Source organism: Schistocerca piceifrons, unplaced genomic scaffold (genome assembly GCF_021461385.2).
Source record: "Schistocerca piceifrons isolate TAMUIC-IGC-003096 unplaced genomic scaffold, iqSchPice1.1 HiC_scaffold_901, whole genome shotgun sequence".
NCBI lineage: Eukaryota > Metazoa > Arthropoda > Insecta > Orthoptera > Acrididae > Schistocerca > Schistocerca piceifrons.
The window spans coordinates 942179-969402 of NW_025729170.1; the positions used below are offsets into that span (position 1 = coordinate 942179).

The 27224-nt window shown below is 44.0% G+C and overlaps 1 protein-coding gene across 1 annotated transcript in view; it reads right to left on the reverse strand.

Annotated features, from left to right (window-relative positions):
• LOC124771266 (heat shock 70 kDa protein 14-like) overlaps positions 1–27224 on the reverse strand; it is a 270928-nt gene that overhangs the window by 159546 nt on the left and 84158 nt on the right. Inside the window, exon 4 of the mRNA XM_047249297.1 lies at positions 15304–15502. Coding sequence (XP_047105253.1) covers positions 15304–15502 — 199 coding nt within the window. The remainder of the gene's footprint in view (positions 1–15303; positions 15503–27224) is intronic.

Here is a 27224-nt window from a genome sequence, read left to right on the forward strand (position 1 = left end):
TTCTGCAGGTCAAACTGAAACCAATGATGGGCCGAATCCGGCCTGCAGGCAACTGGTTGCCCACCTATCCTATACATCATCAGTACTATTGTCAGTTCTCAAACAGCCAATCACATAAAATTCAAGAAAGGAAAAAGCATTGCAGCATATGCAATAACCAGTATCACAAGCATAAATTTCAGATCACTCCAACTTCTTCAATAGATACCAGGATTTTAACTCTCAAGAGTAAGAATTTTTCATAAGGATGATAGTATTTCAAGCAAAATATTAAAAGCATGTACTTCAGCTACAGCTGATGTTTACATCCATATTTTTAATGCATCACTTTCACAAGGTATCTTTCGAGACCAGCCAAAGCCCAACAATATTAGAAAACTTTTTAAGAAAGGTAATAGGACAGACGTTAATAACTAATGACTAATTTCACTATGAACTTCATTTTCTAAAGTTGCTGCAAAAGGTAATGTATTGAAGAATGGTCATGTCTATCTACAAATATACTGTCAGTCAAAATTTGAATGCCAGATGAGTCTCTCCACTAAATATGGCCTCTACCGTTTCACTGACCACATACTGAAATATCTGACTGGCGAGTCAATACCTACCAGGACGTTCTTGTGATGTATGTATGACATTTGATTTTGTAAATCACAACATTGTTTTGGATAAACTTAAAAAGTTCAGTTTTCAAGGTACAATGCTTTAAGTGGTTGAATTTATACTGCACTGACAGGAAGAAAATGGCCATGTTAGATAGCTCATGAAGTTTTAATGATGAATCTCCCCCTGAGTGTGGACAAATTATTACAGGCATTCCATAGAGTTCAATTCTGGGAAAACTCCTGTTCATGATATGTATAAATGATCTTCCACCTTACAGTAATAAAGCAGAAATGGTGTTCTTTGATGATAATGCAACAATCACAATCAAGACCTTCAGAGGTGTGACAACAGACTGATCAATAAAAGAAATGCTAAAAAATATTGATTCTCGGAATATTACTTAGAAAACATACACTTCACTGAAATCTGTACAAGGCAAGATATATCACCAGCAACAATAATTGAGCACTGGGAGATGGGAAGCATGTAAAATCAATTGTTCAAAATTCCTAGGTGCATATATAGACCAAAACTTGAATAGAAAATCACATATTACAGATTTCTTAAAATGCTTGAATTCAGCAACATTTTCTCTACATGTAATTGCTGATTTTTTTAATGATAGCATTAAAAAACCAGCTTACTTTGCACACTGTCATTCATTGATGTGACTGGAAATAGTTTTTTTGAGGCAATTCTACACACAGACACTAAGTATTCATCATACAGAAATATTCTGTAAGGATATCTGGTGGTCATCCTCAAACTTCATGAAGGCAATTGTTTAAAAATTTAGGCATCCTAACAACCTCTCTTATGAAGTTTGTTGTGAGGCATCAGGCACAATTTAAAAATAGTAGTATTGTTTGTAAGTCTAACACTTGGAACAAAAATTGCCTCCACTATTCACAACTTAACTTACTCAGCTGTAAAAATATTTGAAAACATCACCTACAAATTAAGGGTGCAGGCACATAATAAAAGTTTTAAAAACAACTGAAATAATTTCTGTTTGACAACTCCTCCTACTCAATGGATTAATTTATATAAAGTTAGTATCTGTATGTTGTTGGGTTCTACTTACCTAATTTTGTTCTAGACTAACACAGCAATATATTCAGTAATATTACTTCTACCAGATTTGATCATGTCCGTGTAATTTTTTTTTTTTAATAAAAAGTCTTGATCATTTAAAATGAAGCAGATTTTAGCCACCAAATATTAAAATGAAGATGTAACTTGATACATTGTTAATGAAATGAGCATAAAGTCTCTGGTATCTATCTTGGAATAACTAAAAACCTGTAACTTTGACTACTTCCAGAATTCACTGAACATACACTCACTCAAACAGAAACAACTACTGAAATTCACCAAAACAGGTAAGCAAGTTCCCAAACTGTCTCCTTAATACCTTGGTATGACAAACTGTAAGATGTAAACAAACTCTAGTCAACACATATCTGTCAGATTTAAAGCTCTCGTGCTTTCTTTAGTACTGCTCATGCTCATGCTTATGCTCGCTTTACCAATAATACCACAACAATGATAAGGAAACAGATCAGCCACTCACATTAGTATGGGGTTTATATTGTTTTCTAGATCTTTCCTCCATGTTGGGATTCAGGTGACGCCATCAACTCCATTAAAAAATTTAGGACACTTGTGGATCTCCACTGCTTTCTTGATAAATGAATCCCAGTAACACAAGGTGTGTGCCAGGATTTCAGTGTTGTCAAATAATAATTTGTGTGTGTTGGTAACACCATGCTTTGCAATGAATGGTTTCTCACAACGTCTTAGTTATACATTTTGGAGTGTTTCTTGCACTGTTCATTAATAATGTGATTACACTGTTGTAATAATTCACTCCAAACTCACATGATATATTGTAAACCACATGCCTCAAAGACCTAGGACATCTTACTAGGTACAATCCATATTTTTAGAAACTGGATTAAAGATGGGTTATTTTTAAGTATAGTTTTCACTTCACCTCTCAGTTCGGTGAGATGACTTTACTTTCCAGACTTAGGACTTTGTCAATCTCAGTTTATAAGATACACATCAAATTAATTTGGTAAAGATTTCAATATTGTATTTTTGACTAATTTACAGCAAAAATAACATTAATAAACTTCCAATCTGATAAAGATGTCACACTTTGCAACTAGAGCGTGGGGAAATAGTCGCAGGATCATACGTATTGTTTTCAATAGCTTGTCTTCAAATTGAGAAGCACATTGTGATCAAATTTAGTAATGGCCTGTCAGATAATGATGTACAAAAATCAACATTCAAATTAATTTTATTTATTTTATTTAGATGTCAAGTTCCATAGGACCAAACTGAGGAGAAAATCTCCCAGGTCATGGAACACGTCAGTACATGAAATTACAACATAAAAGTAATAATAGATAAAAATAAAATGTATATGAACCCAAAAAAAGTCAATCCATAAATTTAAGTAAATGCAATCTACAATACAACAAGAACTTACCCCAAAATATACCACCATATGATACAAGCGAATGAAAATAAGCAAAGTAGACTAATTTTTGTGTCGAATGATCGCTCACTTCAGATATTGTTCCAATAGTAAAAATGGCAGCATTAAGTCTTTGAACAAGATCCTAAATGTGGGCTTCCCACGACAGTTTACTATCTATCTGAGCACCTAGAAATTTTAACTGTTCAGTTTCACTAAATATGCCCACTCTGTGAAATTAAAATGTCAGGTTTTGTTGAATTGTGTGTTAGAAACTGTAAAAACTGAGTCTTACTGTGATTTGGAGTTAATTTATTTTCTACAAGCCATGAACTTAGGTCAATGTTGGACACAACATCCTTTACTACCAAGCTAGTGTCATCAGCAAACAGAAATATTTTAGAGTTACCCATAATACTAGACGGCATATCATTTATATAAATACGGAACAGGAGTGGCCCCAACACTGAAACAGACTCACATTCCACAACAGCAAACAACAGATTTAGAGATATGGGTCCTATTGCAACATAGGCATTTAAATCTAATACTGCAGAGCATATCTGGCAAGAGCTCTACAAAAAAAAAAGGTTAAAACAATTCATTGCATCAACACAGTAAGTAGACCTCTAAACAAAATTAAAACTATAATGCAAGTAGTGAAAGAAGTTTAACAGTAGTAGGTGGCTGCTCATCATATTACATCTCATCATGGTTCGTGTTTTGAGACAGCCTTCTTTTCTGCAGCTACCCAACAAAAGCATGAACATTTAATCAGTTATTAAAATAGTGGAAGACTCATCTGTAAATAAAAAGTATCAATTAGGCTGGAAATGACCTGTACAAATTATGTTAGAGGTACTCTGTCTCAAAGACATGCTGAACAGGGGACTCAATCACTTTATAACTTATGGAGACAATGTAGACAATATCAAGCCAATTTTCTTTCTATCAGTAATTTTTTTTTTGGTTCTCCGGAGAAGAAAATGTTTATGAAAAAAGTAACATATGGCCAAGGACGGCAATCCATCTCGTGGTGGAGTCGTGCTGCTTATTCGTGATGACATTCGTAGTCAAACCCTCTCACTCAACATCCGGCTGCAAGCTGTTGCAGTCCGCATTCTCCTTCCTCGCTTCACCTTTTCTCTTTGTACCGCCTAAATCCCTGTCATTCGGTTTCAGCAGGGCAGACTTCCTCTAGCTCGTTGGGAAAGTCCCAAATCTTTTTGCTGCTCAGTGACTTTGATGCGCATCACCCCCTTTGCAGCTCTTTGTGAACCTGTCCGTAAAGTGCCCTCTCCGCTGACCTTCTCGATCAACTCAACCTCTTCTGCCTTAACACTGAAGCACCAACGTTCCTTTCAGACTCGACACACTCTTATTCCCATTTGGACCTCTCATTCTGCACTGCCCAGCTTGCCCGTCGTCTCGAGTGGTGTGTTCCCTTTTAGACATACTTGAGCAACCATTTCACCACATCCTATCTGCCGACTCCTCCCTCATCTACTTACTAAATTAATTGGCAGCTTTCAAAGGCAGACTGGAGGCTTTACTCCTCCCTGGTGACCTTTGACAAACGACATTTCCCCAGTTGTGATGACCTTACAAACGTTATCCTTACCGCTGCAGAATGTTCTATTCCTCACATTTCCACTTTACCACATCATGTCACAGTCCTTGGTGGACTGACGCGTACCGTGACAACTCATGTGCGGACACACACTCTCAGCGTTTTTAACACTGGAGAACTGCATTTGATGTGAACAGTCGCGTGCGCAGTGTCATCACCCTCTTTGGGATGCCAAAGGAGCTAGCTGGATTTCATTTACTAATTCTTTTAACAGTTCCGCTCTGTCTTCCATTGTGTGGGCTAAATTCCAACGACTCTCTGGGCCCAAGGTCAATTCACCAATTTCTGGCCTGATCGGAGCAGATAATGTCATTGTGGAACCCATTGCTATATCCACCACCTAGGGCCACTATTTTGCAAATATTTCAAGCTCCACCCATTACCGCACTACCTTCCTCCATTGGAAACAAATGGAGGAGGCTTGGGTAATACCCTTCTCCTCTTAGAATTTTAAATGCTACAATGCAGCTTTTCCTATGTGGGAGCTGATCACTCTCACTGTATCCCTATCTTTCACCCCACAGCCGGATGATGTTCGCATTCAGATGTTGCAGCACCTTTCTCTTGCGGGCTAACATTTTCTGCTTAATACATACAACCACATCTGGGTAGATGGCATGCTCCCCAGATGCTGGTATGAAGCCTTCATCATACCCATTCCTCAGCCCAGTAAGGACAAAGACCTTCCTTCTAGCTACCACCCCATTTCCCTCACTAGCTATGTTTGCAAGGTTTAGAACATATGATTAATGCCCGGGTGGTATGGTGACTCAAGTCTCGCAAATTACTAACGACTGCACAGTGTGGATTTCAGGCGTGCCATTCTGAAGTTGACCATCTCACCACTTTGGCAACCCATGTCATGAACAGTTTTCTGCAACAATAACTGACTGTGGACGTGCTTTTTGATCTGGAGAAATCCTTCGGCACCAGCTAGAGGACCGGTACCCTCTGTACTCTTTACATGTGGGGCTTTCCAGTCTGCCTGCCACGTTTCCTTCAGGAATTTTTAAAAGACAGACTTCTCAAAGCACGTGTGGAATGTGACTTGTAGGACACTTTTATCCATGAAAATTGGATGCCTCAGGGGTCCATCCTGACATTCGTTGTCCTTGCTATTGCCATTGACCCTATTATGGCCTGTCTCCCGCTGGGTATTTCCGGGTCCCTTTTTGTTGACGATTTTGCCACCTATTGCAGTTCCCCATGGACTTGTCTCCTTGAGCGAAGTCTTCAGCATTGTCTCATTGTCTTTACTCATGCAGCATCAACAATGGCTTTCGCTTTTCCACTGACAAAACCATTTGTATGAAATTCTGGCTGCACAATGGGTTTCTTCCACCTTCTTTATACCGGGTGATCAAAAAGTCAGTATAAATTCGAAAACTTAATAAACCATGAAATAATGTGGATAGAGAGGTAAAAATTGACACACATGCTTGGAATGACATGGGGTTTTATTAGAACCGAAGAAAAAAAAAAACCATTTTGCTAGACGCGTGAAAGATCTCTTGCGCGCGTCGTTTGATGATGATCGTTTGCTCAGCTGCCACTTTCGTCATGGGCCTCCCAGGTCCCCAGACCTCAGTCCATGCGATTATTGGCTTTGGGGTTACCTGAAGTCGCAAGTGTATCGTGATCGACCGACATCTCTAGGGATGCTGAAAGACCACATCTGACGCCAATGCCCCACCATAAATCCGGACATGCTTTGTAGTGCTGTTCATATTATTCCTCGACTACAGCTATTGTTGAGGAATGATGGTGGACATATTGAGCATTTCCTGTAAAGATCATCATCTGTGATTTGTCTTACTTTGTTATGCTAATTATTGCTATTCTGATCAGATGAAGCGCCATCTGTCTGACATTTTTTGAACTTTTGGATTTTTTTTTGTTCTAATAAAACCCCATGTCATTCCAAGTATGTGTGTCAATTTGTACCTCTCTATCTACATTATTCCGTGATTTATTCAGTTCTCAAATTTATACTGACTTTTTGATCACCCGGTCTTGGGCCTGTTGCTCTACCGTTTGTTGAAACTACGAAATTCCTGCGGCTCATGATTGATAGAAACTTTCTTGGTCCTCCCACATGTCTTACCTGGCTGCCCGCTGTACCCTGTCCGTCAGTGTTCTACGGGTCCTCAGTGGTACTTCCTGGGGAGTGGTCTGGACCACCCTCCTTCGTTTGTACAGATCCCTTGGCCTTTTGAAAGTAGACTATGGATGCTCCGTTTATGCATCTGCACATCCATCCATCTTACACTGTCTAAATACAATCTACCACCATCGAATCCATGTGGCCACTGGCACCTTTTACACCAGCCCAGTTGAAAGTCTCTATGCAGAAGCTGCCTCACTACTGCGGTCATAACGACATGATGTTCTCCTCAGCAGATACACATGCCATTTGTCTGCCATACCTGGCCACTCATCTTATGTCGCCTCCTTCAACGGCTTATTTGACCGCCAGTAGGTGTGTCCCTCTTCTCCGTTACCTCCTGGAGTTCACTTTTGGTTACTGCTCCAGCAGCCTCACTTCACGCTATCTGCCACTTTCCCGAAGGATGTGTACCCTTCACCACCCTGACTTTCTGTGGTGGCCCATGTTCACCTTGAACTTGATTCGCTTCCTTAGGAAACTTCTCCAGATTCGATCTATCGGTGTAAGTTTCTCAACCTTTGCACGGAACTTAGTGATACTACCTTTGTGTACACTGTTGGCTCTCTGAATGACCATGGTGTCTGGTATGCCTGATCATTGCCACCGACCATTTTCGATATCTGCTTCCAGAACACTGCTCAGTATTAACAGCAGAGCTCTTTGCTCTGTATCAGGCCACACGGTACATCCAGCGACACAGGCTTTTCAATTTCGTCATCTGCTCGGATTCTCTCAGTGATTTTCAGAGCCTCTGTATGCTGTACACTGTCTATCCCTTAGTGCAACAGGTCAAAGAAAGCTTCCACTTGCTCTGTCTTGATGGATGGTCTGACAGGAAACAAAGCTGCTGACACTGTTGCCAAGGCTGCTGACACTGTTGCCAAGTCTGCAGTCCTCCTACATCATCGAGCTAGTTCTTCCATTCCTTCCGATGATCTCCATGTTGTCTTTTATCAGAAGGTGGTGTCACTTTGACATTAAAATTGGTCTTCCATTCATGGGAACAAACTCCAGGGAATGAAACATCTCCCAGAAGCTTGGCCGATCTCCTCTCTCAGCCCTTTCGCCGCAAGGAGCTGATTTTAGCTAGGTTACGTACTGGGTACTGTCTTTTTACCCATCGTCATTTGTCAAGTGGTGACCCACCATCACTTTGTGCTAACTGTCATCAACCTTTGACCATTAGCTGTTTCCTGACCAAATGTCTCTCTTTTAACCACTTACGTTCTACTGTATGTTTGCTGACTGAGTTATCGGTCGTTTTAGCAAACGGCACATTGGATGTTGATTGTGTTTTACTTTTTATCCATCATAGCAATATAGCGAACGACATTTAATATTTAATTCATGGTCTTCATAGTCTCTATGACATATTTCGTGTACCTTTCTCCAAGAGTAAGTCCTTGTTTTGCCTGCCTTTCCTTCCGTTGATTGGGCTTAACGTGCAGTCACATTTAACTCCTTTTTCATCTTGGTGTTCAAAGGTTCTGACATGGGCGTGTATGACTTTAGTGTGTTGTTGAAGTTACAGTTTGTATGCGGGACAGGAGTGCCAACAGAAATTATTTCTTTTTTCTCTTTTTGCAAGTAGTTTGTAACAACTGTTCACAGCTTGTGACTGGTAGATTACTATTCTAAATAATCTGTTCTTAATTATGACTACAATAAAAACACCACCATTCTTATTTAATTAATGATGACATTATAACATCTAACAATGGAAAATCCAGGATGGAATAATGTCAGTATTATGAAAAAGATAGATTGCCAATCACCATATAGCAGAGATTTTGAGTCGCAATCTGGTCTCGACAACCAGAGACTGTGTGTGACTGACTCTCTCTCTCTCTCTCTCTCTCTCTCTCTCTCTCTCTCTCTCTCTCTGTCTGTCTGTCTGTCTGTCTGTCTGTGTGTGTGTGTGTGTGTGTGTGTGTGTGTGTGTGTGTGTGAAAACTTACTTGTTTGACAGTATTTTAATTATGCCTATCTGCAATTCAACATTTCTGCTACATGGAGAGTAGCACTCTATCCCTTTCATAATACTGACATGGTTTTATGTATTTTAGGTATGCTAGATTCACAATTTCTGACTCATGATGATGACCTATTCAATCGGCAGTTTATATTTCAGAATATAACATTCTTAAGAGGAGTTGGTTGGTTGACTGGATGATTAAAGGGACCAAACTACTAGGTCATCAGTCCCTTTTTCCTCAGACAGACAGGTCTACATGCCTGTAGATCAGATAGCCTACCACACAAAACCCAGGGGAGGAAAACCATAAGGTCTATGAAGGTGAGATAATGGACAAGAAGAAGAAAGAAAGAAAGAAAGACAGAGAGAGAGCACAAGAAAGGTGTTCCCTCTAGGGAGCAGCCAGAAGCCTCCGAAAGCACAGTGCAATGCAATGAGGGAACATACATCCCAGTCCCCCCCCCCCCCCTTTACCAGATTTAGCCCACTCAGAAATCACCTAGGAAAGACTAGCAACATGGACACGACGAGAGAAGTACAGAGAGACAAAAGACGAACAAGTCTAACAGACCATGGGGGGGGGGGGGGGGGGGGGGGGAGGGGAGTAAAAGAGCAGGTAAGGTGAGGACCAGGCTGCACCACAATGCCCAGATAGCCACAGCACGGACTTGGCAGAGGAGGCAAAGAGTGTTCTGCCAACCCATCAATGGGCCAATATGGGGAAGTGGACCTACCTTGAAGAGAGCGGTGAAAGCTCCCTTCAAGAATAAAACGTAAAACTAAGTCAGCCACTGAGGCACTGTCTCCTAACACCAGAGACAGCACGTGAGGGAGATTAAGAGCCCACTGCATGGTGGCTAAGTTCGGACAGTCCAGCAAAATGTGGACCACCAGCAAATGGGAACCACAATGACAGAGAGGTGGGTCTTTGCGACAGAAGAGATGACCAAGAGTTAGCCAAGTATGGCCAATACGCAGCCAGCAAAAGGACGATCAAGTCTTTGAGAGAGGCCCACATGAAGGACCTCCACAGATTTGTAGTCTCCTTCATCACCCTACTTTGTTTGGCAAAGTCAGAGTGAGCCATTCCTGATTCCCTAACCTTCATGGCATAATACCGATCAGAGGTTCATTACTGGAATACCAACATCACAAATCAGTTTACAGGTAGCCAGTTTGGCCAGGCTACCAGCAAGTTCATTTCCCAGGATCCTGATGTGGCCTGGGGTCCAGACATACAGGGAACCCTGGATAGCAATTACCAAGGGACGGTGAAGGTAACATTGGTCAAGAGATGCAAACTGCACAAGGAGTTGCTGAAGATGAGAGAGGATCCACCGGTGCAGAAACTAATATGTTCAAGAGCACGAGAGATGGCTACCAACTCCGCAGTGAAAACATTACAACCATTTGGCAGGGAGCACAGTTCAGTGTCACATGCGAGTATAAGCAAAGCCCACGTGACCAGCACCCATTAAGTCATCAGTACAGACTACTTCTGAACCCCAAGATATGACAAGAATGGCTAAAAATTGGTGGCAGACGGCCTCAGAAGGAACCGAGTCTTTCAGATCTGGTGATAGGTCAAGACAACGCTGTGGCCGAGGGATGCACCACGAATGTGTAGTGAATGGGCCTGGAGGAGAGGTGATAGAGGAAACAACTGGAGTTCAGAGAGGAGAGACAGGATGTGGATTGCGATTGTAATCCTTGATCTGGACTGCTGTTGCGGGGGATGGATTCCGGTGTTTCGACGGGATTGTATCAGGGCTTTGTAAAGCTGTGGAAAGGTAGTACGATCTGCATCCCAGCTGGTGTTACTCAGGCAGTGAAGACTATTAAGGTGCAGCTAACACTTTCGATCAATCTAGCATAGATGGGGAATCCACGTCAACTTAGGATCCAAGACCAGTCCAAAAAACCAAAATGTTCCCACCACATTGAGTAGTTGGGTGTTGAGGTAAAGTTCTGGTTGTGGGTGAACACTACAATGTTGACAGAAGTGCATAACATGAGTTTTGACACTAAAGTGAAAGCCATGGGTGAGGTCCCATGACTGCGCCTTTCCTATGGCACCTTGCAGTCGATGTTCAGCGACATCCATACTAACAGAGCCCTGTGGTACCCCATTCTCTCGTCGGATTGGGGGAGGAGGGGAGGGGGGTGGGGGGTGGTACTGTGGGAAGCAGCAAGTTGAACCTGCAAAGTATGGTGGGATAAGAAGATGTGTACAGTAGCTAGGATGTGGGGTCTTAAGCCTTTTACAGGTCGAAGAAGATGGCTATAAGGTGTTGATATTGGACAAAAGCTGTTTGGATGGCAGACTCCAGGCAATCCAGATTTTCAGTATAGAGTCACCTCGGCAAAAACCGCCCTAGGATGGAGGCAGAAGACCCCGAGACTCAAGGAGCCAACACAGCCGCCAGCTCACCATGCATTCAAACAACTTGTAGAGAACACTGGTGAGATTAACTGGGTAATAACTATTCATCTCTAGAGGGTGCTTGCCCTGTTTCAGTACTGGGATGATGATGATTTGTCGCTGCTGCAATGGGAAGTCGCCCTCACTCCAGGATGCAGTTAAAGATGGCAAGGATATGACACTGACAATCCACAGATAGGTGCTTGATCATCTGGTTGAGGATGTGGTCCGATCCTGGGGCAGTGGGCTAGGACACTGACAAATCCCCATTCACTGAATGGAGCATTATACGGATCCAGGTGGTGTGCAGTAAAAGATAACTGCTTTTGCTCTACCCACTTTTTTAGGACACAAAAAAGGGTTGACAGTTCTCAGACTCAGAGGCTCTAGCATAATACAGAGAAAAATGTGGCACCTGTGTTAGTGTAGATGGCACCATTCAACGGAACACCACCAGGTACACCTGCAGGTGTCTGGTATCTGTAGATACATCTGACCTTGGCTCAAACCTATGAAGGGAAAATTCACAGTCTGATGGTTGAAGCATACTGTTCCTTGCATTCTTGTTTCCATTGTTTTATTGGATGGCAGACCCAGGCATGGAGCCACTGAAAGGCAATAACGTGCTCCATCGATGGGTGCCACTTATGGTGCTGGAGAGCTCGCCTACGATCTCTAATGGCCTCTGCAATTTCTGATGACCATCCAGGTATTGTCTTCTGTCGGGGTGCACAGAAGGAATAGGGAATCGCCAAAATCAGCTGCTCAAATAATGGTTGTAGTTGTATTCTGGACTGCCTCATCAATATCTCCATGCAGTGGGGAGCCAAGGGCAACAAAAAAGGCAAAAGCATCCCAGTCAACACGGCTGAGAGTCCATCTGGGCAGGCGTCCATGGGAGTGACGCTTTCTTTCACATCACTTCGGTATAATGTCACCCTGACCTTTTCAGGTAATGAATCACCATCAAAGGCCAACATGAAGGCACTGGTAGTGACACTGTTGTCCTTTGGTCCCCAATGTACATGACTAACAAAGTCTGCATCCTGGCACTCCAAGTTGGTGCATAGCTCAGCATCAGATTGTAAGAGCAGGTCCCTGAACCATATTTAGACTATTATGGGGAGTGACAGTCACCGGTATGTCACCCACCTTGTTAAGAGCTAGTAGCACCCGTGATTGGGCAGAGGATACTGTTTTGATCAAAATTGACCCACTTTTCATTTTAGAAATGGCTGCCACTTCCCCAAGCTTGACTTCTATGTTCTCCACAAAGAAGAAGGGTTCTGTGGCCAAGAAGGAATCCCCATCAATCCTTGAGCAAACTAATTATTGGGGGGACAGGGGGGGGATATTTCTCTGCTTGCCGCTTAGCCCTATGGAAGGAAACATTTTATGGTCATATCTCTCTGCACTTAAGTAGTACTTTCCTTCCATAGAGACTGCTGGGATCATACAGCTACCGGCGGAAGATAACTTCATCCGATTCATTTGCGGCTCATCCGCCATGGTGCCTCCCACTTCGAATGGGGGCTCTTGCCATGTGCGCCACCCAGCCGCAGAAAATGGCTACGTGACCAGTAATCCGTTGCTCGGAGTCCCCATGTCCCAGTCACAATGGGCACATGCACATAAACCTTGGCATACATGGGAAGTTTTCAGCTCAGACACCAACAATACAGTACCCACGTGGCCACCACCATGACAGGATGGCCACTATGCTGGAGCTTACACTGCATTGGGTGACGTTCCCTGCATGGTTAAACATTTCTGGAGAATCTGAAAACTGATGGCAGGTCAAACCTAACAACGGGGACTATGTCTTTACTTAATGAAAAGTTGTAGAAAACAAAAAAAAGCGGAAACTCTAATCCCAGTCACAAACGAGATCTGAACTGGGTCTGCATCAAGAAAACCATACAAAGGAGAGGCAGAGGGAGAAAGGGACAGTGGAAGTATAAGCTTGCAGGACAGAAACGAAGTAATGCTGCAAAGCATGGGGCCCCATGGTAGCCAAGCAGGTAGGTACTGACACGAGAGTTGTGAGCCCTCAGGGGCTAAATGAGTAATATTGTCATTGAACCTTGGTGGGTCCTTCCCCACATCTCACTACATCCCATCACACAAACTCAACCAGCATGTTTCTGACAAGGCTTGTGAATTTCTCCCATTAATCAATATTCTCCTTCCCAGATGTAAATAGTTGCTCAGATAGTTTGTTGTCATTTTATTGACACATCATGCACAACTTTTCATTCAACACCACTGATCAATGATGCTGCTGTAGCTCTGTGTTTGTTGATTCATCCATTTATTTTCACTGAATTGAAAAGTTCACATTTTTTTATTGACAGCATAAATTGTATACTTACATCATATGTATTCTACTTAGTTGGCTGTCCAAGATAATTTTCAGATAAGATATTTAGTACAATTTCACTTGAACCGCCATCCCTGCCATCTGTGTCATGCATGGCTGGCTAACAGGAACCTCTCCTATGGCTAAAACACGATCAGGTAATTTATCAGAAATATTTTTCCACAAATCTTCCGTAGCATTCCATGCCATCTCAACTGATGTAGTGTGTCACCAATAGATAGTTTTAGTAAGAAATTTTGGCCCACCTTTAAGGCTTAACTTTACCCAAATTATCTATTGTTGACTGCATTTATCTCATTACACAAAAAGAGACTTGTCACATATATATTTCAGTCAGAATTTAAGATTTTGTTTCTGTTTGTTTCTAGTTGTACCCAATTTTCTGTTCCACTTGCTACACAAGCAATGCTGTTTAAGCAAGTCACAGTAACTCAGTGATCTTGCCTTGAATACTTGTCCAGTTACCTAATATTCAGTTTTCATTTTCACAGTTGACTTATATGGCTATTTGATCTCCTCAATATGAAATACATGTGAAGTGATCATGGCTCTTTGGTGTTCAACATCTAAAGGTAAACAGGCTTACAAAGTAATTTATCTAAAAAAAAAAAAAAAAAAGGATGCAAACTAGACATATTGCGCTATTGAAGGAAATCCTTTCTGCGGGTACTGCATGCCTAACCAATTCAGGGAGGCACTTTAAAATTCTACATCCAATACAGATTAAGTCAAGGAATCTGCACCCAAGATCACCAAAAAATCAATGGAGCCTCTAGTTTAAATCCACCTGGCTCCAAACCAAGGATTCCAATCAATACTGGGCATGAAAGAACAAATTGTGAACTGTGATTCCATTAGACGAGTGACACCACCAAAAGGAACTAAGATGATGACAAGCATTACTTACAACCAGCTGTAACAATTGCACTAAACAGATGGCTGCAGAGCTGCTTCTGTATCTCAGACGAGACCTTCCCACAGTAAACATATGGGATATCCAAAGGACTTCCTTTATGATCTGATTGTTATTTCCCCGAGGAGATCCATCATCTGCGTTAAATTGGAAACCTAATAATGAGCAATCTGACCGTAGTCTAGATCATGCAGGATCATTGACCTCAGGGTCAAAAGATAAAGCAACTGATGTGGGCTCATGTAACAACAGTAAACATGTCTTTCTCATATACACTTCACTATAAAATAATATTTTACTGCTATTTATGCAGATTTCCTCAACAAACTGAACCACTGACATCTTAACATAAAAGTTTCATCTGTTAATAAGAAATTAATAATTTATTTGGAGAAATGTAACCCACAAAACACAGCACTGAAACATATCACTGTGGAATGTTTATCAGCTCTATTGATGAAAACATCAGCCTATGTGCACATGCTATGCAGTGTTTTGGGGCCAAAGCCCTCAGAGTAAAGTCTAAGGAGAAAACATGCATTCCTCCAATCTTATGTAGGCTAGTCAATAGTGGAAACAACAATTTCAATAATGAGCAGCATATTCGCCCTAAAATATATGTTAACAATGTTGAACACCTCATTTAGTAGCTAAAGATCATGCAGATTGTTTCATAACTCATCACGAACACCAAGAATAACATACTGCATTACAGCACTCACCCTCTCTCATCTGGGGACTCAACACCATAGCCTTGAGCAAGCAAGGCTGCTATAGGTTCACTAATTACTTGCAGAACATCGAATCCTGCATCTTCCGCTGCATGTGCCAGTGCCCGACGACTACACTTCGAAAAATTTAAGGGGACACACAGGACTGTGCGCAGATCTGTATCTGGAGGTACACATGTGGAAGCAAAGCCTGAAACAAATAACAAAAAAGAAAGAAATGCTTTACATTACTACCAAACCACAAGCTTCATATTTGTATACAAACACTATATTTATTGTTGATTGACAGCTAGCTGGCTGGTCGTCAGTAGAGTCAATGCCTACAGCTTATTCTTTTCCATCAAATAATTTGAAACACTTAAAAAACTCACAGTACAAATATGATGCAGCACTGGAAAACTTGTTAAATTGACATGCGACCCCATTAAAAGCAGGATCTTGCATTCGCAACATAAGTATTCCTGTAAATTGCTTTGTTCTACCACCAAATTCCTCGAAAGTTACAGAATCAGAAAAGCTACCCATAGATTAGTTCGGTACCTGCATCAAAAATTTGTAATTCATTTTTTTTAGGGGCAGGAACATTTTGTGAATGGGCCAAAGAGTTTTGTTACTGCAAAGTATTGATTCCACTGTGAGAGTACTTATTAGTTACATGTTCAAAAGGAAAACTCTAATAGTTTAATCATTTTGTGTAATAGGACAGTGTGAAAAAATGAGTGAAAAGTCACCGAGACCAAATCATTCTCTCTATTTCAGCAATCATATTCCCACTTGACAGCTTCTACAAGCAAAACATGTCAAAGCACTACACCAAAGGAAGTCAGCATTTAGAAGATAGAAGTATATCTGTGATAATACAGGATGGATGTATTTAACCATTGCACTACCTGATAAAATCTGTAGCCACTCTTTGGTGGCTATGTCTTTTTATCCTGCACAAAAAATGTGTATAAAATTTTAAAGCCCAAAACTTCTTCAAATTGGCTGCCTTGTCAGGATCCAATTCTGTACAGATTGCTCGCAAAGATAGCAACCAAAGTAAGATTGTAATTTTGACATGTTACATATACACTGTCCAGTCACATTAATGTGACCATCAGTCGAAAGCCTGAATAACCACCTTTTGCTGCATAGACCACTGCGAGACATGCAGGAATAGTGATAGTGAAGTTCTGGAGGGTAACAACACGGATATGGAGCCATGCAGACTCCAGTGCCATGGCCAGAATGTGACAGGTTTCTCTTGAGAATCCACCGCGAGAACAGCTCGATCGAGGTGGTCCCACAGATTATCAACCGGGTTTAAATCCAGAGGGTCTGGTGGCCAGGGGGGTACAGTAAATTCATCCTGGTGCTCTTCATACCACACACACACACACACACACACACACACACACACACACACACACACACACACACTCTCTGTGACACATTACATTGTCCTGCTGGTAAATGCCATTGTGTGAAGGAAAAAACGAACTGCATGTATGAGTGAACATGGTAACCAAGGCTAGATGCATACTTATATCAATCATCTGTGCCTTTCAGAATGACAAAATAACTCGGGTAATGCCTTGAATATATTCCCCAGACCATAAAGCTCCCTCCTCCAGCCTGGACCCCTTTGCTTTCAGATGATTCACACTGTGCACACCAATGGCCAGCTGTCCAATGGAGCATAAAACGTGATTCATCTGAAAAGGCAACCTGTCACCACTCAGTGGACACCCAGCTGCAGTGCTGGCGAGCTAATTCCAGTCTTTGTTGCCGATGAACACCAGTTAGCAAGAGTGCACAAACCAGGCACCTGCTGCAGAGAACCATACACAGCAATGTTTGCTGAACGGTCATTGAGGAGACATTTTTGGTAGCCATGGGTTTATCTGGGCAGTCTGATGCTTAGCTGTTTTGGAAATTCTTCCACCCTTGGCCAGAAAGTCAATGATCATGTCCTTCTGGAAGTCAGATAAACCGCTCTGTTTCCACATTATAACGACTGCGATGTTTTCCATGTTCCCCAACACACTTTATATACCCTCCCCCGCTGGCGCTGCCACCTGCTGTTTGTGAGTGGTTATTCATGCTGATTCCAAACATAGACAGTGGTCACACTGTTGTTACTGGATTGTGCATAACACCTTTGTCAGTCTCTGGATTAATTACAACAGAGATATGTTGCAATTTTTTCCAGCTAGTGTGTTGAACAACAGAATCATTTTAAGTAATTACTGCTCACAATCTAACAATGCGGGTATAGTATTAAGAATGGAGTGTCGAATGATACAATTTATACTCTGAGGAATATCTCCTATGATGCCCAAATGGATCATTAAGTAGTTAAGATCCTACTGTCAGTTTATAAACTAGTTGTATTATAAGAAAAACATGAAACAGACAGTATTAATACATAACTGACAAACAAAGAATCATAATAATATGAGTAAATATACTGCTACAGATTTCTGAAAACAACTATCAGACAACATATATAAGTGCCTGAAGGTCAGTGCTCTTAGTATCTTTTCTTAATAATGTCTGTAGCTTCTGTCTGTAGTTTTTATGCTTACACTAGCAATTAGTGAATAATGGAAATCCAGTCAACCATGTTTTCAGACAAAGATAAAGAAAAGAAGGAAAAATAATGTCTAAGGTAGGGTGGACAGTGATCAGTGATGTCTGAGTAAGCTGTATTGCCTACTCAAGTTGTGTACACACACACACACACACACACACACACACACACACACACACACAAGTTACAACTCTTACAACACTAGACAGTATAAAATGTAATTACAATTTTTCTACTTTGGAGCAAAGCAGTTTGATACATTTCTTAGAGTAGCTTAATACATTTAATCAAGAAACAAATTTGCTAACTGAAAACCAAGTTTGCACTACTTTCTAACAAAAGAACAATCTCTGTGAATTTAGTTTAGTAGCGGCATTGGTGAGCTCTACTGCAAAGAATGGAAAGTTTGAAAAGTCATCACCCCTCTGTGTCATAAAAGGTGAAGTATTAGTTTATTTGGCCAAAGATGGTGTCAACAACCATTCCATAGTACACTTGGATGTATACAACTAAAATGAATTTGGGGGACCACAGGAAACCTAAGTCAGGCTGGCTGGACTGGGATCCAAACAACTTTCCTCCAAAATACAAGAACAGCATTCTTGATCACTAACCACCACATTCCATCAGTGAAGCCTAAAGAAGTCTACACACACTTTTGGTAAAACTCCATCTTATTCTTTACACTCCCTATACAGTTTTTGATGTACAAATCTAAAACCACTCCTGATCATAACTGTTTGTTGAACAGATAAATTATGCTTGAATTCAGTAAGTTCCCAAGGTAATTATTTGATTCATTACTGTAGTCATACTTAAAAAGACAGTTTCATCTCAGATATTTAACCAGAGTTATGTCAGTAACAAGTATTTCACGGCAAGTCACATGGGGGATAACAACTGCAAAGCAAAGCAATAATCTGAAGGTCCCATCATGATCATAGTCCATGGTGGGCTTCAGTTTATTAGTAAAATATTGGAAAACTGTGGTATCCTTACAAATTTACTATGGAATATTCCTCAACCATCTGGGGTGAGTGACTGAAGCTCTGATAAAGTCAGAGGCTACACATGTGATCTGGCAGACATTGTGAGAAATATGTCAACAAATTGATGAAAATGAATATTGGAAACTTTAAGTGGTTCATCCCGCAGTTCTCCACATTTCTTCCCATAAATGTGTATTACGTAAATTTAAATAAATTCAACAGAAATAGCACGAGGTACAGAAATTAAACTATTACAGCATGTGAATGAGCGGATAGGTATTCGCAGACAAACTGTGAGAGCCACACTGCACCTGTGGTCATACAGCTCAGGGAGTAGAAGTATTGACTACGAAAGGCATAGGTTCAAGTCTGAGATTCAGTCAAGTGAAAAGTTTTATTCTGAAGGAAAATTTCATTACACGTACACTCCAATGTAAAGTGAAAGATTCATTTTTATTAAACACAATTAATCATATCAGCCATTTCAAATGGAAAAAAAAGTAGCAAAAGCAATTATTACTTCTTGTTCATTCTTACGACACAAACCCAGGCCCGAGGACTGCATGGGTAGCAGAGGCCAGCAGATTGCACAGTTACAACACGAGTGATGGAAGGTCAGGACAGAGGGACTGGTCCCCCACCTCCACAGGCACACACACTGTGATCCTCTCAACCATCCTCCAGTGAGAAGGGACATGAGGCACAGGTGGCGGTCATCTTAGTTCCAGCCTGAGCATCGGAAGTGACGACAGGGTGCCAAATGCGACTGTGGTCACAGCCAGAGCTGTTTCGTGTTGGTGGGTCAGACAGTCATGTCTGGCCTTAACATCAAGCCACTGATGCTCTCTGTCACCAATGATGACCCCTTGGGTCCATCCCAGACACCAACTGCATATGCATGCCCAGACAGACATTCCACCCACATGCAGGCCTATAGGCAGGTTTGGCACACAGCACAGGATGCAGGAGGTCTAATGGTGTACAATATCAACTCAAATGCAGTATTTCAGCCAGATGATGTCTGCAAGGTCTTCAGCAGCTGTGTTTTAAATGTATGGACCATCTGCTCAATCTCCCCATTAGGAGCACAGTGAAACAGGGTGGTTATCGCATTACAGCCACAGACAGCCTAAAGCTGCATCTACGTAAATGGGGGCTAATTATCCAACACCAGGGAATAAGTGGCACTCCCTCAAGGTAGAATACCATCATGAGGTCACAAGTGGTAGAAATGGTGGTAATGAACAGCATCCACGCCACGTAAGGGAAGTTTTGAGAGGGTGGCCACCACCAAAAGCCACATAACAACCTGAAATGTCACGGTAAAATCAACGAGGACCTTCTCCGACAAGTTATCAGGATGGGGCCACGACGAGGAACCTTGACCGTGGGACAAGTGATTGAGAGATCAGGCATGACACGAGCCGTGTGCGCATTCAATGTCTGCATTGATGTTGGGCCAGTACACGTGCTGTGGGGCTAGTGCCTCCATACATGTCCTCCACCAATGACAAGCACAAAGGAGCTGGAGGATGCGGGGACAGAGCGAGGATAGAATGATGGTCAGGTTTTCGAGAGTCCTCTGCAGCCATCATTAAAACATCATTTGTAGCATTGAATCAGTAGCATAACATGAAATAATTGTGAAAGGCTAGATCAGTAAGGCTCAAAACATTCTCTGGACACCTCTCCAGTACCTCAGACAAAACTTTCAACAGGACGGGATCGTGAAACAACACAGTGGATACCTCACGTGCAGTCAGAAGGAATTGAACCAGGATTTATTGTGGATGTTGGTCCAGGGAAAACAAACTGTTTCCTTGTGGTTGAACTGCACATTGGCACCAAGAGGAATTGGGGGTAGGGTGTTCACGTAGGTGAGCTGGGTGAAAGTGGATTTTAATTGATACCCAATCAAAAACAATGCCCAATTCTGCATACAATGCATCATCTTTTCCAGGAGTTTAGAACAATGCACAAACAACAAAATCAAGGCTTTGAGCTTTGCAGTCGCTCAACAGGTGTAATTTGCTGCCATACAGTCTACATTCCAGAGGTGAGAGCAACTGGCCATTCACTACTACCCGACACCTTATGGGACAAAACAACCGCTATACCATATCGGGAAGTGTCTGTCTCGAGTGTCAAGGGCAGGTCCAATGCATATAGTGTCAGTCACAATGCCACCTTGAAACTGTACTTAATGTTCTGATATGCCAATTGGCAGGTGGTCAACCACACAAATTTGACACCCTTCTTGCATAGTCGATCTAGGGGATCTGTGGTTTGTGCCACCTAGGGAATAAACTTGACACAGAACATGATTCTACCCAGAAACAACTAGCTGCTTAAGGTCAGTAGTGGCCAACATATTAGTGATTACGTCAATGTGGTCACACGTGTGCACGATACTATAGCGACCTGGGGTCACTGGGGCCTCTAAGGTACAGAGGCTGTGAAATGGTGGGTTGTGGAAGCAGTGGTGCTGGCCAGGGATGGACAGGTATAGTGTATTTTATATTTCTTGAATTACAGCACTGGAGTGTCTGGATAAAGGAGACCATAATTAGGGTGTTTTGGGGTGCAGCAAATGCAGAGCGCATAAGATATCAGCTGTTGTTGGTGCAAAACTTGCAGAAGTGGAATCCCCTGCCTCTGTGAGAAGACTAATCACGGGGCTAGTCCAGAAGGCACCAGTCGCAAGTCGGACCCCACAATGGTTGATGGGATCTAGTATCTACAATGTTGAAGGTGACGCAAAACCATAGACAAGACTCCCGTAGTCTAAACGAGACTGGGCATGTGCTTTGTACAATCGCAGGAGAATAGAGTGGTCTGCACCTCAGGTGGTATCGCACAGACATCTGAGAACATTGAGACGTAACCAGCACATCCTCTTCAGCTGGCGAAGACGAGGGAGTCGTGTCAACCGGACATCGAAGACCAGACCCAAGAAGAGACGGGTGTCCACCACCTCGAGGGATTGGCCATCGAGGAACAGGTCCGGATGAGGATGGACTATATGGCGACGGCAGAAATACGTGACATACAATTTGGTCACCGAAAACTGAAAGCCATGGGAGAGAGCCCAAGATTGCACCCGGTAGATTGCCCCCCTGTAGACGGCTTTCTGCAGCGCCCACGACAGAGGAAGCGACATACGTACAAAAATCGTCAACATACAAAGACGTGAACACTGTCGGCCCAGCAGCCACTACCAGTCCATTAATGGTGATGAAAAAAAGAGGGACGCTCAGTACAGAACTCTGTGGAACCCCATTTTCTTACCGATGGGAAGTGCTGTAGGAGGAACCAACTTGGACCCAGAAAGAGCGACATGAAAGAAAGTTATGGATAAAAATGGGCAGAGCACCACAAAGACCCCAGTCGTGAAGGGTGGTGAGGATGTGGTGGCACTAGTTGGTGCCGTAGGCTTTATGCAGGTCAAAGAAGACTGCAATGAGGTGTTGCCAATGGGCAAAAGCCGACCGGATAGCAGACTCCAGGTGGAATAAGTTATCCAATGTAGAGTGGCCACGGCAGAAACCACCTGAGTCGATGACAAAAGGTCGCAGAATTCGAGGATCCAAAACAGCCGCCAACTCACCAGGCGTTCAACGAGCTTGCAGAGGGTGTTGGTAAGGCTAATTGGACAGTAGCTATCCAACTGAAGAGGTGGCTGCCCAGGCTTCAACACCGGAATAACAATGCTTTCCTGCCACTGGGTAGGAAATACCCCCTCACTCCACAGATGGTTGAAAAGGGTCTGTACATGACGGTGGCCAGCCACCGATAAGTGATGGAGCATTTGGTTATGTATCCAATCCGGTCCAGGAGACGTGTCAGGACGAAGGGTGAGGGTGCTGGTGAATTCCCACTCGCTAAATGGGGCATTACAAGGCTCCAAGCAGCGAGAAATGAAAGACAAAGGCAGTCGTTATGAGCGCTGTTTGAGGAGGAGGAGGAGGAACAAGGGCGGATACTGAGTCGACGCAGAGGCTTGGGCAAAGTGTTGAGCGAAACACTCTGCAACAAAGTACAGATGGGAAGGACAACACCATGCACAGAAATTCCTGCAACGGGACAATAGCCAAAAATTTGCCTGAGTTTTGCCCAGTCTTGTGAAGAGCAGGTGTGTGGTCCTATGGCAGATACATACCATTACCAGCAAATCCGTTTCTGAAATTTGATTGCAGCAATTTCCAGAGTCCACTATGGGACCATCATACCATCATTTGACAGGGGAGGGGGGAACCCCGAGGAAGAAGGGATGGCTGAAACAGCTGTGGCAAGAATGGCGGCAGTTAAAGTCTGTGTAGACTCATCAATACTACGGTGTGGTAGTATGGGGGGGATGGTAGCAGAGGAGAAGGCACCCCAATCAGCTGTAGAGAAGGCCCACCTGGGAGGGTGACGGAGCAAGACATACTGAAGGAAGGTCAAAACAATCGGGTAATGATCGCTGTCACATAAGTCATCGTGGACACCCCACTGAATGGAGGGAAGAAGGCTGGGACTGCAGATGATGAGGCCAATGGAAGAGAAAGTGCCGTGTGCCACACTTAAGTCTGTGGGAGTACCGGTGTTACAGAGGTCAAGCGCTGCCAGAACAGATTCAACTGTCCTGCCCAGGGCAATAGCCGGGTGACTACCCCAAAGAGGGTTGTGGGCATTGAAGTCCCCTACAAGCAGGGAGGGAGAAGGGAGTTGTTGAAGAAGGGTGGTTAGGGCAAGGGATGTGGGTGGCCTGTCAGGCAGGAGGTAGAGATTACAGATTGTGATTGGAGTGGTCAGATCGACCCTGACAGCAATTGCTTCCAGAGTGGTATGGAGGGGAACCCATTTATTATATTGTCTTTGCGCACCAAGGTGCAAACACCAGCAGCCTGCACAGGGCCAATCTGATTTCAACAGAAAGCATGGAACCCATGAAGGGTGGGTGAGTAAGAATTGACAAAATGGGTCTCTTGGAGAACAATACAAGCAGCAGAGTAGGAAGAAAGAAGGGGCTGCAACTCCAGGAGGTGACGCAAATAGCCATTACAATTCCACTGGAGGATTCTCAAGCTGGAGTCCAAATGGCAAGCGAACAGACCGGAGCCGGTCACGCCACCGAGTCGCCATCCATCACCGATAAGGATGGAGTAATGTCCATATAAGTGGGGTCAGACTGTTGGTTCATTGGCTGGAGGAGGGGAAGGTGGCACATCAGGGGGGTACCTGAGGGGCCTTGCGCTTGTTCCCTTGTTCTTGTGTTTCTGCTGCTTCTCTTGTGATGGAACAGAAGGGCAGACTGCAGTGTGGTAGGACACAGAATTACACCTGACAATAGCGGCCCCCACCGGCCGCAGATCGTGCGGCCTATGTGGAGCTGCAGATCGCCTTTCAGGGGGTGCCGGGAAGAGGAGTCCCGGGAGGGAGCTCCAGTACCATCGGCTGCCGAAGAAGGGGAGCGCTTCTCTGGCGGGGGAGGGGGATTAGCACCCAAAGGGGGGAGGGTGAGGGGGAGGGGGAATTTGGGCGCGGCTTGGAAGAGGAGGGGGTACGAAGGGGAGTGGACATAACTGAAGCAAAAGCAGAAGTTAGAGGCACAGGATGGAGCCGGTCATACTTTCGACAAGCCTCGGTGTAGGTAAGTCGATCTAAAGTCTTGTACTCTTGAATCCGTCATTCTTTCACATACACCAGGCATGCTGGCGAGTGCGGAGGATGCTGCGCATCACAACTGATGCACACAGGCGGAGGACCACAGGCACTCCCCTCATGGAGGGGGCGCCCACAGTCACCACAGAGGTGATAACTGGTGGAGCGGGAAGACCTGTGTCCAAACCGTAAGCATTTAAAGCATCTCATCAGTGGTGGAATGTAAGGTTTTACATCACACCGATACACCACCACCTTTACCTTCTCTGGGAGGATATCCCCCTCGAAGGCCAGAAAAAAGGAGTCTCTATCAGTGTGATTGTTTTTAAGGCCTCGCTGTACAATGTGGATAAATCGGACTCCTTGCCGCTCGAGGTTTGCATGGAGCTCCTCGTCAGTTTGGAGAAGAAGATCCCAGTAGAAAATGATACCCTGTACCAAGTTCAAAGATTGGTGGGGTGCGACGGAGACTGTGCTGTGGTCATAAGTCCCCTAGAACTTAGAACTACTTAAACCTAACTAACCTAAGGACATCACACACATCTATGCCCAAGGCAGGATTCGAACCTGCGACCATAGCGGTCGTGCGGTTCCAGACTGTAGCGCCTTTAACCGCTCGGCCACTCCGGCCGGCCTCTGCAGACTGGGCAGGAGAAGATGTCTTTATGAGCAAAGAACCGGACTGCATTTTACTCGTGGATTCCACTTCATGATACTTATCTTTAATCGCCTCAACAAAAAAACAAAGGCTTGGTCATGGCAAAACTCTCACCACCTGTCCTGATACAAACCAGGTACCGAGGGAAAGGTTTCAACCCAAGTCGGCAAGCTTGACCTTCTTCCCATGGGGTGGCGAGGGAGGGGAAGGCCAAAGGATCGGAAGGACTATCATGTCTACTATCACTCTTAGAAATGGCCAAAGAATGGCCAGGATATTGAAGCCTTTCCCACTTCATATGCAAGGCGTCTGCTCTAGTACCACCCACCCTGACCAGGGGCTCGCCCAGTGGGCACTACCCCGCCATAGCGAGGGCCGTCTGGCACGGCAGCCATTGCTGGGAGTTCTGATGCCCCAAAGTGATGAGCATCAACTCCTTGGCATACACGAGCCGTTAACAGCTCAGTTACTAGCAGTGTGATCCCTGTGTTGTCAGGGGGCTCAGCCAGTTGGGTACTTAACAGCCCCACCACACGGACTGGCTACCATGCTGGTGACCTAGCATGAAGGGGGGCCAGGGTGCAAGGGGGAAAATGGAGGGGTGGGGAGGGGAGGCTGAGATGAGCCTCCAACATGGAAACTAGGTAGGGAGTTCATCCCCAAATGCTCACACTGACGGAAAATGTTGGAAATGGAGGTCAAACTCCAAGGGGACCAAAACGCTGAAAAGGAGATGGAAACAGCAAACTAAACAATTGCACATACCAAAACAAAGCCGGGAGGAAAGCCAAGTCGACATGAATTCCACCAAGAGGGAAAGGAGGGGCCACGGGGAAAGGAGCAAGGACAGGAAAGGAAAGGAGAGGAACAGGGACGGTAATGCAGGTCTGGGAAAAGGAAGGAGATTGCAAATAGCTCGGAGTCCTGTGCACGCCACACACGTACCCACAAAGGGACTGTCGGCCCCCTGGATGGACATACGACGGAACTTCCAACATTGAAAACACCACATTGGGGGAGGGATATAGGGCTTCACATCACAGCAGTAGACCATCACCTTGATCTTCTCAGGTAATGTATCTCCCTCAAAGGCCAAGATGAAGGCACCGGTGGCAACCTGCTTATCCCTCGGACCCTGATGGACACGCCAAACGAAATGTACACTTCGCCATTCTAACCTGGTGCACAGCTCATCGTCGGACTGCAAAAGAAGGTCCCTGTGAATTATGATACCCTGGACCATATTTAAGTGCTTATGGGGCACGATGATTACAGAAACATCCCCCAGCTTGTCACAACAACTGAGTAACACCCGTGACTAGGCAGAGGATGCTGTTTTGATCAAGACTGACCCAGATCTCATCTTGGACAATCCCTCAACCCCCCCCCCCCCCCCAAACTTCTCCTCTAAATGCTCAACAGAAAACTGAGGCTTCATTATCATGAAAGATTCCCGATCAGCTCTCAAACATATAAAGTAGCGGGGCGAATAAGAGCTGCTGCCATCCTTAACCTGATGTCCCTCCCATGGTGTGGTCAGGGAGGGGAACAATTTGGGGTCTTAATTCTGTGTGTTGAATTGAGCCTGTGAACGCTGAAAGACTACTGGTGTTTGACCACCAGTAAGAGATGATGTACTACGCTTCATCGGGTGTCATCCGCCCTGATGCCACCCACTCCAACCAGGGGGGCTCCCCACGGGTGCCATCCAGCCACAGCATAGGCCACCTGGCAGGATGGCCATTGCCAGGAGTCCCGATACCCCAGGAGGATGGGTATCTACCCCTGGCATATGAGGAGAGTTAATGGCGCAGGGATCAGCAGAGAGATCCCTGTGTGGTCAGGGAGCTACAACCAACAGGGAACATGGTGGCCCCACCGCAATTGACTGGCTATGGTACTGGACATCAGGTGCAACCAAGCAAACAAGTCCATCATCATTGTCAGCATAGAAACGATACTACACAGTTGATGGAAAAATACGTACCCAGGAGGGTGACCTCGCCCAACAGTTGGAGAATGAGCAGAAGTGCAAATCCACGTCAAC